This window comes from Salvelinus sp. IW2-2015, linkage group LG16 (assembly GCF_002910315.2).
Source record: "Salvelinus sp. IW2-2015 linkage group LG16, ASM291031v2, whole genome shotgun sequence".
Lineage (NCBI taxonomy): Eukaryota > Metazoa > Chordata > Actinopteri > Salmoniformes > Salmonidae > Salvelinus > Salvelinus sp. IW2-2015.
Genome location: NC_036856.1, coordinates 42562875 through 42576969, shown reverse-complemented (window position 1 = coordinate 42576969; position 14095 = coordinate 42562875). Strand labels below are relative to the sequence as shown.

The following is a 14095-nucleotide window of genomic DNA, read 5'->3' as shown; positions in this document are numbered from 1 at the left end:
GCTATCCGTAAAAAAAATTGAAAAAAAAGAAAATCGTGCCGTCTGGTTTGCTTAGTATAAGGAATGTGAAATGATTCATACTTTTACTTTTGATATTGATGTATATTTTAGCAATTACATTTACTTTTGATACTTAAGTATAATTAAAACCAAATACTTGTAGACATTTCCTCAAGTAGTATTTGACTGGGTGACTTTCACTTGAGTCATGTTCTATTTCGGTATCTTTACTTTTACTCAAGTATGACAATTGGGTACTTTTCAACCACTGTTCTTCTGCCAATGTCTTCCTATGGAGATTGCATGGCTGTGTGCTCGATTTTATACACCTGCCAGCAACGGGTACGACTGAAATAGACTAATCCACTAATTTGAAGGGGTGTCCACATACTTTTGTATATTTAGTGTATGTGTAGGGAGGGGTAAGGTGACTTGGCATCAGTATTATAATAAACAGAGTAGCATCAACATAAATGCTGATTGTATGCGATTGTGTGTGTAGAGTGGTTGGGAGAGTGTATGTGCGTGAGTGTGTAGAATCCTGTGAGTGTGCATAGAGACTTAGCAAAAATCAAATACAAGGGTCAACTCAGATAGTCCGTGTAGCCATTCTGCTAGCTATTTAGCAGTCTTACGGCTTGGCGATAGAAGCTGTTTAGGAACCTGTTGGTGCCAGACTTTATGCACCGGTACCGCTTGCCATGCGGCAGCAGAGAAAACAGTCTATGGCTTGGGTGGATGGAGTTAACGATTTTCCGGGCCTTTCTGTCACACCGCCTGATATAGAGGTCGTGGATGGCAGGGAGCTCGGCCCCAGTGATGTACTGGGCTGTCCGCACCACACTCTGTAGCGCCATGCGATCGAGGGCAGTCCTATTGCCATGCCAAGCATTGATAAAGCCAATCAATATGCTCTCAATGGTGCAGCTGTAGAACTTTTTGAGGATTTGAGGGCCCATGCCAAACCTTTTCAAGTTTGCTGAAGGAGAAGTGTGTCCCTACCTGGCGTAGTTGACCAGACACAACAGGCTGGTCTCCAGTAGTTGAACCACAGCCAGAGGACCAGACACCTCCATCAGAGGTACCTTCAAACAGAGGAACAGCACAATCAATGAATCAATCAACTCAGTCATCAACCCTGACCACTGTGGGTGAGTCCCTGAGCCTCCTGACCACTGTGGGTGAGTCCCTGAGCCTCCTGACCACTGTGGGTGAGTCCCTGAGCCTCCTGACCACTGTGGGTGAGTCCCTGAGCCTCCTGACCACTGTGGGTGAGTCCCTGAGCCTCCTGACCACTGTGGGTGAGTCCCTGAGCCTCCTGACCACTGGCCCTTGGGGGTGAACCGTCCCTGAGTGTAACCATAGAAATAGAATGACTAGATTATATTTCTATGAATGTAACCCTTGCGGGCATGGTTCGAGTTACAGGGGGGCTGGTCCGATCAGGCACCCGCCAGAGACATTAGATACCCCAAGAGACATTGGGCACCCCAAGAGTCAATGTATAATTCCAACCCTGCCTGGGGATGACCCTGAGTATAACCCTTGACACCTGACGTTGTCTCACCCTGGCAAAGACCACCGTTCCCTCGGGGACAGAGTGGAGTGTGACACCGGAACAGTCCAGTTCCCGTAGAAACAGGAAGAAGGCAGGGTCAGTGGCTGGGGGCAGCACGGAACGCAGGTACTCCACATCTATAACACAGTTATACTTTGTTACACATAATCAATAACATAATCATAATTTCCATGTCATTTAGTCATTTAGCAGACCCTCTTATCTGGAGCAACTTCTAATCAGTACAGTAATAACACACATTTCCCCAACAATACACTATTCATGACATATGAAATAAACAAACGATTTTTATACACGTCAACACACCACTTTTCTAACATCCTGGCATGTGGAATAGTATTAGGCCTACTATAGGTTTCCCAAGAAAAGTCATCTGCCTACCGATCTCAACGACAACTGTTATTACGACATCTACAAACATCGTGTTTTGGCCCAGGGAAGGTGAAACATGCTTACAGTTTAGTGTCTAAACAACAACAAGGTAGTCATTGGAGTGTGCCCCTAGCTATCCGTAAATGTAAAAAACAAGACAATTGTGTAGTCTGGTTTGCTCAACATAAGGAATTTGAAATTATTTCAACTTTTACTTTTGATACTTAAATATATTATAGCAATTACATTTACTTTTGATACTTAAGAATATTTAAAACCAAATACTTTTACACAAGTAGAATTTTACTGGGTGACTTTTACTTGAGTCATTTTCTATTAAGGTATCTTTACTTTTATTCAAGTATGACATTTGGGTACTTTCTCCACCACTGCTAATAAAGCTAATCTCATAAGAACACATGGGAGAGGGAGAAGAAAGGGAGGGGGCAAGAGGGAGAGGGAGGGATAATCGTGGATTCATATATATATATTTTTTAAATAGGAGAATCTTACAATTAATTCTAAAACTCACAGGCAGCCAGTGCAGAGACTTTTAAACCAGTTTAATGTGTGCTCTCTGTCTGTTCTTAGTGAGTACCCGTGCTGCACATTCTGTATGTTTTGCAGTTGACCAATGGCTTTCTTGTGTTGACCAAACAGGACGGCATTACAATAGTCAAGCCTGCTTGAAAAAAAGCTAGTTGTAGCAATTCTACACATTTTTGCCATGGGGTGGAGAAAAGATTTGGCAATTTTATTATCCAATTTCATGCATATTTTTAAGTTTTAGAGTTAATTTCCTGAAATTCTACTCATTTTGCCATGGGGCAGAGAGAAAAATGTCCAGTTTACAGCCAATTTCCTGCAATTCTACACATTTTGTCCAAGGCTGGAGAGAAATGTTTGCAGTTTTTAATACAGTATCTGAGTGAGCAAAATCAATGGGGCCCCCGGGCTCTAATTCAACTTTGAATACTACAAGTTTAGATAGCTGGCCGCTAGAATGATTAACCAATCTGAAAACATATAGCTGACATGGGCTAACTGAGTGACTATCAGTGACTGGCATAACAAGACAAAAACTGTTGATTCACAACCACATTTTGAAATTGCACATTGTGTATTCTACCTTGCAACAGTAAATTGAGACCCCCGACTGAGTCCCCCCCCCCGTTGCCCTTCCCTGCTCTAGACTTTGTGTTGTTGTTATAGGCTCACTAGGCTAGAGCCTATAGGTCTAATCACAAACCTGCCTTGCTAAAATCACCACTTGTAATAACTAATATCAAGGGTATGGGAAAAATATATACTAGCATGTAAATCTTGGTGGGGCAAACTCAACAACAAAAAAATTGGGATGCATGCCAACAAAGCCACAACACAACACAATACATTCATTTGACTATAACGGTGAAAAACAGCACCCACAAACAGTTAGGGCCTACATAAAGCTGTCCCGACAGCAGAGCTTTCTTTTCAGCACCATGGAATGAATCCTTACCACCGCTACACGTGGATATCAGCGGAGCCTTGTCTGGCAGCAAAACAGTTCATTCAGCCTCATTTACTGCCTTTTTTWAAAAACAAAGCTGATATGGCTGACTAGCTTAAACAAATGTGGTTTCTACTGACAATTGAGATTTACAAACTATGGCATAAGGGAACAATGAGTGGCTAAGAGGCAATCCATAATTTTGATTAAGACATTAATGAGCGAGTTAAGACGGATGTAGTCAATATAACTATTTATTCAGCACTTTTGAAATGTACAGCGACATCATTTAGAACATGGGCCGTTCTTAAAGTAGTCTCCCTGTACACTGAGGATAAATAAAGGGGGCATACAATCAGACAATGGATTTCTCTAAAACAGGCTATAGTCTACATGTGCATCATCAAGTCAGAACAGTAGTTTAAGTTATGAGGGGGAAGGGTGAGGCATATGTGCTACTGACAGCTTACTACACAACATGCACTTAGTATTACTTTCTTAGCTACAGTGTACATATCTCCCTGGCATATTATATAATTTATGCAGTGGCATACAATACATTTTTGTGCTGTGCTCAGTTGTGCTGTGCTCACTTGAACAAGAAGGTGGCTCGGCGGTCCTTCTTGTGGAAAAATGTTGTCATGAAACTTTGTCATCCAAGTCTAGCAATCCCTGGATTTATGGTGCTTTCAAGACAACTGCGGACGAGGTTGGATCATGACGTCAGTGATCTTCAGGTCGGACCTCTAGAAAGAGGCCAGAGTTCCCGACTTGGAATTTCGAGTTGGATGACCATTTAAAATATATTTTCCMAGTCGGAGCTCGTTTTTTCTAGGTTCCCAGTTGTCTTGAACTCACTGAAGTCTGAGATTTCCCAGTTCAGAGTTTCCAGTTGTTTTGAAAGAGACAGAAGTCATGCTAGACTGACAGAATGGCCAATGTACTCAACCTTTTCTGGTCCATGGTATTCATGTGTATGTTTATCCTTTTAAGGTTGGAAAAGAGACCCTTAAACCCAGACTAGGACCACACCCCCTCTCCACCGAATAGCAGGGGAAGCAAAATAGTGATTGCTTTGCAACGCTTGCAGTTAGCTACTGATGTCTTCCAAACCACTTATTGTTGAATTTGAGATTTCCAATTTGTTGGCCGATGTGCACTGTTACGTTTTATCTATAATTTCTCTTCATATAATAAGGATTGAAAAGGATTTGCCAGTAGATTGTCGATGTGATACATGACGATGACTGCTTGCTAGCTAAGATTTTGAAAGTATGATGTTGACATGATCAGTCCAATCAAAGCTACGGTAGATGTAAAGCGATTTGACATCATTTTATTTGTGGCCAATGACCTTGAGCCTTCTTGGATGGGCACTTCTATTTTTTTTTTTTAAACAATATGTTTATTGATTGTTCTTCTTTAACAAGACATATAAGCAGAAATATTACATGAAAAAAAAAATGAAAAAAAAAACCACATCAAAAGTTAACAGCAACAAAAAATGTAAATAAATGAATGATGAAACATCTAAGACAAAACAAAAGTGTTATAGAGGCATAAAACAATCAAAATGTCATTTTTTCAGTGGTCTGATCCAATAGGATAGAACATAAATTGGGACAAATTTCAGATGAAACACAGCGCCACAAGCCAATCGGATATCTCTCACCACCACCCCACATGCACACAAAGCATAGTACACTACCCAGCCAATATTTCACCCACATCATTCTGCTCAACAAAGTCCCAAAATGGTCCCCAAACCTTTTCAAAAGTGTCTTGTTTACCCTTAACCGTGTATGTGATCTTTTCAATTGTTAGGCAATACAACGTTTCCCTAAGCCATTGGGCAATACAAGGCCTTTTCACACTTTTCCAGGCAAGAGCTATCAAGCGTTTTGCTTGCAACAAGCACATATGTATAAGTGTTTGTACTTGGTTCCTTAGATGAAGATTGATTGGGTACAACCCCAGGATAAACACTTAGGGATGGAGAGGCAATTTTACTGATACTATTTGGGATATCATATGCGATACCTTGTTCCAAAAATCTTTAATTTTCTCACAGTCCAACAGACAATGAAATAAAGTCCCTTCAGAGTGATTGCACTTGTAGCATATATCTGGAACTATACTATTAAACATATTTAACTTAGCAGGGGTTACATATGCTCACATCAACCACTTGTATTGCAATAGTTTAAGCCGAGTATTCACAGTCTGTGTCTGAGCATTAGTACATATACTACTCCATTTGTCCAAGACTATGTCCTCCAAAATATCTTCCTTCCAAGAGTTCAGTTTGTGCGCAGAGGATGCAGTTGAGCCAGACTCTAGCATATTGTATAGAGCTGAAATTCTACCCTTACCATTACAACGGGTTGAGATCGTATTTTCTAAAGTGGACAGAAGGGGTTCTGTTAGGTTTTGGGCAGCCGTGAGGAAGCTCCTTAGCTGTAAATATTTTATTTTAAATGTTGTTTTCTAAGAATGTCAGATTTTGCTATGAGTTCTTCAAATGACATAAAAATACCTTCTTTATACAGGTCTTGAACTTTCCTTAAACCCTTGCTGGCCCATAGTTGGAAACACAGATCAGCTCTCCCAGGAGGGAAACTGTGGTTTCCCCAGATAGGACTAAAACATGACAAAGAATGCGTTTCACCAAGGAACTTCCGCTCCTCATACCAAACGTATTAAAAACAAAGGGATTATTATTTTAATGTTTTTGTGTCTTGATATCAGCTGAGTAAATGTAGAGGTTAAGGATTAAATTGAGTACAACTGAAGACATTTCAATCTCCATCCACAAAGAGAGACTGAGGTAAAATAGTACATAGCAGTGCGAAGCTGAGCTGCCCAGTAGTACCACTGGATATTAGGCAAATGGAGCCCCCCTCTGTCATACGGTAGGTACAATAAGGACAAGCGAACTCTGGGACGTCTGTTATTCCAGATAAATATAGTGAACAACTTTTTAAGCCTTGTAAAGACGGATGGTGGTGGCGGCAAGGGAATGTTCTGAAATAGATACAACAGTTTTGGGAGAACATTCATTTTCCGAATGTTAATCTGGCCAATTAAAGATATAGGTAAAGATGACCATCTATCTATCGATTGAGTTATTGAATCTACGACAGGGTCATAGTTAGTTGAGACTATGTGGTCAATCTCTGGCACAATACAAATGCTGAGATATGTAAAGCATTCCGTTGCATAAAAAATAGAAGTTAAAGGTGTCAGTCAACATCTTTCCTCCTCCTTTAGCATCATAATTGAGGATTTTGCATTATTTATTTTGTATCCTGAGAACACCCCAAACTCTTTGATTAGGTCCAGAAGTGCAGGTATGGAATTGCACAAGTCTGTAAGAAACAAAATTACATCGTCTGCTTAAAGGGCAATTCGAAGTTCCATCTGATCTATTCTGATACCTGAAATATTGGGCTGGGACCAAACGAGCAAACCAAACGATTGTTAGTTGAGTGCCTATTCACAGAAAAACACAGCCATTTTTCCAGCCAAAGAGAGGAGTCACAAAAACCAGAAATATAGATAAAATTAAATCACTAACCTTTGATGATCTTCATCAGATGACACTCATAGGACTTCATGTTACACAATACATGTATGTTTTGTTCGGTAAAGTTCATATTTATTTCCAAAAATCTCAGTTTACATTGGCGCGTTATGTTCAGTAGTTCCAAAATATCCAGTGATTTTGCAGAGAGCCACATCAATTTACAGAAATAGTCATCATAAATGTTGATGAAAATACAAGTGTTACACATTGAATTTTAGATCCACTTCTCCTTAATGCAACCGCTGTGTCAGGTTTTAAAAAAACTTTACGGAAGAAGCAAATCATGCAATAATCTGAGTACGGCGCTAAGACAACAAATCAACCCAAAGAGATATCCGCCATGTTTGAGTCAACATAAGTCAGAAATAGCATTATAAATATTCACTTACCTTTGATGATCTTTATCAGAATGCACTCCCAGAAATCCCAGTTCCACAATAAATGTTTGTTTAGTTCAATAATGTCCATCATTTATGTCCAAATTCCTCCTTGTTGTTCGCGCGTTCAGTACACAATCTAAACACACGACGCGCGTGCAAGTCCAGCGGAAAGTACGGACGAAAAGTCCAAAAAGTTCCGTTAAAGTCCGTAGAAACATGTCAAACGATGTATAGAATCAATCTTTAGGATGTTTTCAACATACATCTTCAATAATGTTCCAACCGGAGAATTCCTTTGTCTTCAGAAAAGCAAATGGAACAGAGCTCGCTCTCACGTGAACAAGCGTCACGAGCTCAAAGCATTCTGCTAGACCTCTGACTCACTTCACAGTAAAAGCATCAAACAAGGCTCTATAGACTGTTGCCATCTAGTGGAAGCCTTAGGAAGTGCAACATGACCCCATTTCCACTGTATCTTGGATAAGCAAAGAGTTGAAAACCTATAAAACCTCAGATTTCCCACTTCCTGGTTGGATTTTTTCTCAGATTTTTGCCTGCCCTATGAGTTCTGTTATACTCACAGACATCATTCAAACAGTTTTAGAAACTTCAGAGTGTTTTCTATCCCAATATACTAATACTATGCATATCCTAGGATCTGGGCCTGAGTAGCAGGCAGTTTACTCTGGGCACTCTTTTCATCCGGATGTGAAAATACTGCCCCCTACCCCAAAGAAGTTAAAGGTACTGTTTATCTCCCGAGGGTCTACCGTCACAGCTCCCCCTGCATCCTGAATTGAATTGATTGCTCTCTCTGCTTGCTGCTGTTTGATTTGCCAGGCCAACAGCTTCCCAGCTTTTCTTCCTGGTCATAATATGATTGGTTTAGTCTCAATAAGCTTGCTGCAGCTCTACCCACAGAAATTCTGTTATATTGAGCCCCGAGCAACTCCTTGTGTGCACCTGTGGAATTAGTGAGGAAAATTTCTCTTTCCAGAGTTTTGATTTTGGTTTCAAGTAATTTCATTTTTTGACTAGTATTTTTTGACTTGTATCATTTGACCCCTTATGAAGCTTTAAAGGCTTCCCATCTATTACAAGCTGAAGTCTGTGTTGTATTAATTGAAAAGTATAGGTGAATTTGCTGTTCAATGTATTCTGTAAAACTTATTGTATCTTGCAGCCATTTAGGTTGGAAGCGCCATTTAGGTGGGTCACCTACTAAATTAGAATCGGAATATATAAGAGATGCTGGAGCATGGCCAGAGATGACAATGCTATAATAAAATCAATCTTACATTTTAGAGCGTAATGCTGCTGAGATAGAAAAAAAAGTGTATTCGGGAATAGGTCTGGTAAGTGCTAGAGTAACAGGAGTATTCCACATCATCTGGTTCATTTCTCTCCAAATCTCTATTAAGTTTAAATCCTTCATAAAATGCTGTATGGTTTTCTTAGATTAGGTGTGGGAGTAGTTTGAACCCGAGGTGCGATCTTTAACAGGATCTAAAGTGCAATTAAAGTCTCCTGCAACACTATAATTACCTGGAAGTGTGGAAAGGTTTAAAAACAAATCGTTAAAGAATTTAGAGTCATCTTTGTTGGGACCATACACATTAATTAAATTAATTTTCAACAGCAAGGTACCCTGTAGAATAATATATCTTCCCGGCGGGATCACAAATTGTTTGCAATATCTGATATGGAATGGATTTATGGATAAGAATAATAACTCCCCTTGCATAGTAACTAAATGAGGCTGCAATGACCTGCCCAGGCCACCTCTTGCGTATCTTAGGAATGTCGCCAGATAATAGATGTGATTCTTGCAAAAATATGATTGTCGCCTGAAGTTGTTTTAATCTACTTATTACCTGTTTTATTTTGGCGATTTTATTTAATCCCCTACAGTTCCAGGATGTAAATTTAACCTTAACACTACGAGACATCGAATTTACCGGGACACTTGAACTAAAACATTGCCCCATAAGAGCACATTGGATCAGCCTAATATACCAACAGACCTCTGTTACCACCATAAACAAAAACACAAAGGACGCTTTAAAGCATGCCATTGTACAAAAACACATGCATAACAATCAACCACGAACGTGTGATTAACCCTCTTACCCCAGTCTCTAACAGACATCCCCATCCCCCTCTCAGTGACACTCCGTATAAGGTACTCAACAGATCCACACATACGTGAGGAGCCGCCTCTGCCTCTGCGTTTTTCCCCCTCTGTACACCTTCTACTTGTCATTACATTATATTGTGTTCCCCATTTAACAAAGAATCAAACAAAATACCAGGAGTGAGCAAGAATATTAGACCACCGTGATCTAGCCTCCTATAGGCCTAAATAAAACAAACCTGCACCAGGATGTTCCGATGCATAAAAGCAAAGTTTCATGGTACATAAAATTATAATAAGGCTTACTTATAAACTGGCCATGTTATTATAGTTAAATAGACAGTGCTACTATAAATTATAACACGGTGAACTGGCTCAAACTTTAAATACCTGTTTAGACAAAACCGAAAACAACAGTTCGGAAAAATGTAAAAAAGAAATTGGTCAAAGTTGAACTTTACGTCGCTATTGCCTCTTCAGCGTTGCTCCGCTTCCACACCTCTGCCTAGCTTCTCAAGAAACTGCTCCGCTTCCACACCTCTGCCTAGCTTCTCAAGAAACTGCTCCGCTTCCACACCTCTGCCTAGCTTCTCAAGAAACTGCTCCGCCTCGGCTGGTGTTTCAAAAATGTAGGAACGAATGCAGTGGGAGACCGTCAGTCACGCTGGAAAGATGATTGCAAACCGGATAGCCTTAGCCCGTAGCCGCTGCTGCTTGACACTGTCGAAGCGTTTCTGCTGCTTGTGGACTTCCATGGAGAGATCTGGGAAGAACATAACTTGCCGATTCTTGAAGAGTACTCTCCCTTTCGCCCTGGCTGCATTCACCATCCGCATCTTATCTTTATAGTTGAAGAACTTCATTATCAGAGCCCTCAAGGTGCGTTGGGGTTGGATCGTGAGCTCTCTCAATGATCAAAGGAGAGCGGAGTGGCTCCATCTCCAGAGCCTCGGGAAACCACCGTTCTAGGAATGAGCAAGCATCGCTCCCCTCAGCGTCTTTGGAGAGATGTACTAGTCTCAAGTTCGATCTCCTGCTACGGCCCTCCAAATCAACTAGTTTAGAGGTAAGCGATTCAACCTTTTCCTCAAGTGCAGTGGTCGTTTCCTGCAGGGCTATAATGTTGTCTTCGGTTCCAGAGATGTATTTATTTTTATTTATTTATTTCACCTTTATTTAACCAGGTAGGCTAGTTGAGAACAAGTTCTCATTTACAACTGCGACCTGGCCAAGATAAAGCAAAGCAGTGCAACACAAACAACAACACAGAGTTACATATGGAATAAACAAACATACAGTCAATAATACAATAGAAAAAGTATATATATAGTGTGTGCAAATGACGTAGGATAACGGAGGTAAGGCAATAAATAGGCCATAGTGGCAAAATAATTCCAATATAGCAATTAAACACTGGAGTGATAGATGTGCAGAAGATGAGTGTGCAAGTACAGATACTGGGGTGCAAAGGAGCAAAATAAATAACAGTATGGGGATGAGGTAGTTGGATGGGCTATTTACAGATGGGCTATGTACAGGTGCAGTGATCTGTGAGCTGCTCTGACAGCTGGTGCTTAAAGCTAGTGAGGGAGATATGAGTCTCCAGCTTCAGTGATTTTTGCTGTTCGTTCCAGTCATTGGCAGCAAAGAACTGGAAGGAAAGGCGGCCAAAGTGGGAATTTGCTTTGGGGGTGACCAGTGAAATATACCTGCTGGAGCGCGTGCTACGGGTGAGTGCTGCTATGGTGACCAGTGAGCTGAAATAAGGCGGGGCTTTACCTAGCAAATACTTATAGATGACCTGGAGCCAGTGGGTTTGGCGACGAATATGAAGCGAGGGCCAGCCAACGAGAGCATACAGGTCGCAGTGGTGGGTAGTATATGGGGCTTTGGTGACAAAATGGATGGCACTGTGATAGACTGCATCCAATTTGCTGAATAGAGTGTTGGGGGCTATTCTGTAAATGACATCGCTGAAGTCAAGGATCGGTAGGATAGTCAGTTTTACGAGGGTATGTTTGGCAGCATGAGTGAAGGATGCTTTGTTGCAAAATAGGAAGCCGATTCTAGATTTAATTTTGGATTGGAGATGCTTAATGTGAGTCTGGAAGGAGAGTTTACAGTCTAACCAGACACCTAGGTATTTGTAATTGTCCACATATTCTAAGTCAGAACCGTCCAGAGTAGTGATGCTGGATGGGTGGGAAGGTGAGGGCAGCGATCGTTCGAAGAGCATGTATTTAGTTTTACTTGCATTTACGAGCAGTTGGAGGCCACGGAAGGAGTTGTATGGCATTGAAGATCGTCTGGAGGTTAGTTAACACAGTGTCCAAAGAAGGGCCAGAAGTATACAGAATGGTGTCGTCTGCGTAGAGGTGGATCAGAGAATCACCAGCAGCAAGAGCGACATTATTGATGTATACAGAGAAAAGAGTCGGCGCGAGGATTGAACCCTGTGGCACCCCCATAGAGACTGCCAGAGGTCCGGACAACAGGCCCTCCGATTTGACACACTGAACTCTGTCTGAGAAGTAGTTGGTGAACCAGGCGAGGCAGTCATTTGAGAAACCAAGGCTGTTGAGTCTGCCGATAAGAATGTGGTGATTGACAGAGTCGAAAGCCTTGGCCAGGTCGATGAATACAGCTGCACAGTATTGTCTCTTATCGATGGCGGTTATGAAATCGTTTAGGACCTTGAGCATGGCTGAGGTGCACCCATGACCAGCTCGGAAACAAGATTGCAAAGCGGAGAAGGTACGATGTGATTCAAAATGGTCGGTGATCTGTTTGTTAACTTGGCTTTCGAAGACCTTAGAAAGGCAGGGTAGGATAGATATAGGTCTGTAGCAGTTTGGGTCTAGAGTGTCTCCCTCTTTGAAGAGGGGGATGACCGCAGCCGCTTTCCAATCTTTGGGGATCTCAGACGATACGAAAGAGAGGTTGAACAGGCTAGTAATAGGGGTTGCAACAATTTTGACGGATAATTYTAGAAAGAGAGGGTCCAGATTGTCTAGCCCGGCTGATTTGTAGGGGTCCAGATTTTGCAGCTCTTTCAGAACATCAGCTATCTGGATTTGGGTGAAGGAGAAATGGGGGAGGCTTGGGCAAGTTGCTGTAGGGGGTGCAGGGCTGTTGACCGGGGTAGGGGTAGCCAGGTGGAAGGCATGGCCAGCCATAGAGAAATGCTTATTGAAATTCTCAATTATCGTGGATTTATCAGTGGTGACAGTGTTTCCTAGCCTCAGTGCAGAGGGCAGCTGGGAGGAGGTGCTCTTATTCTCCATGGACTTTAGTGTCACAGAACTTTTTGGAGTTCGTGCTACAGGATGCAAATTTCTGTTTGAAAAAGCTAGCCTTTGCTTTCCTAACTGCCTGTGTATATTGGTTCCTAACTTCCCTGAGAAGTTGCATATCGCGGGGGCTATTCGATGCTAATGCAGTACGACACAGGATGTTTTTGTGCTGGTCAAGGGCAGTCAGGTCTGGAGTGAACCAAGGGCTATACCTGTTCCTGGTTCTACATTTTTTGAATGGGGCATGCTTATTTAAGATGCTGAGGAATGCACTTTTAAAGAATAACCAGGCATCCTCTACTGAGGGAATGAGGTCAATATCCTTCCAGGATACCCTTTTGATTAGAAAGGCATGCTCGCTGAAGTGTTTTAGGGAGCGTTTGACAGGCCGCAGACCCATTACGGACGCAGGCAATGAGGCAGTGATCGCTGAGATCCTGGTTGAAGACAGGAGAGGTGTATTTGGAGGGCAGGTTGGTTAGGATGATATCTATGAGGTTGCCCGTGTTTACGGATTTGGGGGTTGTACCTGGTAGGTTCATTGATAATTTTTGTGGGATTGAGAGGATCAAGCTTAGATTGTAGGATGGTCGGGGTGTTAAGCATGTCCCAGTTTAGGTCACCTAACAGCACGAGCTCTGAAGATAGATGGGGGGCAATCAATTCACATATGGTGTCCAGGGCACAGCTGGGGGCAGAAGGTGGTCGATAGCAAGCGGCAACGGTGAGAGACTTGTTTCTGGAAAGGTGGATTTTTAAAAGTAGAAGCTCAAATTGTTTGGGCACAGACCTGGATAGTAAGACAGAACTCTGCAGGCTATCTCTGCAGTAGATTGCAACTCCGTCTCCTTTGGCAGTTCTATCTTGTTGGAAAATGTTATAGTGGGGATGGAAATTTCAGGGGTTTTGATGGTCTTCCTAAGCCAGATGCGTACCTCAGTCAGAGATTTGCCCAGCACATTCTTTGACTTTCTTTTTAACCTGTTTGGGCTGCAGGGGCAGTATTGAGTAGCTCTGATAAAAGGTGCCCATTTCAAACGGCTTCGTACTCAATTCTTGCTCGTACAATATGCATATTATTATTACTATTGGATAGAAAACACTCTCTAGTTTCTAAAACCGTTTGAATTATATCTGTGAGTAAAAGTCTGAAAACGATGCGCTGTTCTAGGGCCTGCCTATAAATGGGCATGATACGTATTAGTATACATGCACGTCATACACCTTCCACTAGATGTCAAGAGGCAGTGAGAGAAGAA

The 14095-nt window shown here is 41.8% G+C and overlaps 1 protein-coding gene across 1 annotated transcript in view; it reads right to left on the bottom strand.

Annotated features, from left to right (window-relative positions):
* The window catches only part of naprt (nicotinate phosphoribosyltransferase), a 28872-nt gene that overhangs the window by 8952 nt on the left and 5825 nt on the right, over window positions 1-14095 (bottom strand). The window contains exons 2-3 of the mRNA XM_024004235.2: window positions 1568-1695; window positions 1003-1085 (exon numbers count right to left, since the gene is read on the bottom strand). Coding sequence (XP_023860003.2) covers window positions 1003-1085; window positions 1568-1695 — 211 coding nt within the window. The remainder of the gene's footprint in view (window positions 1-1002; window positions 1086-1567; window positions 1696-14095) is intronic.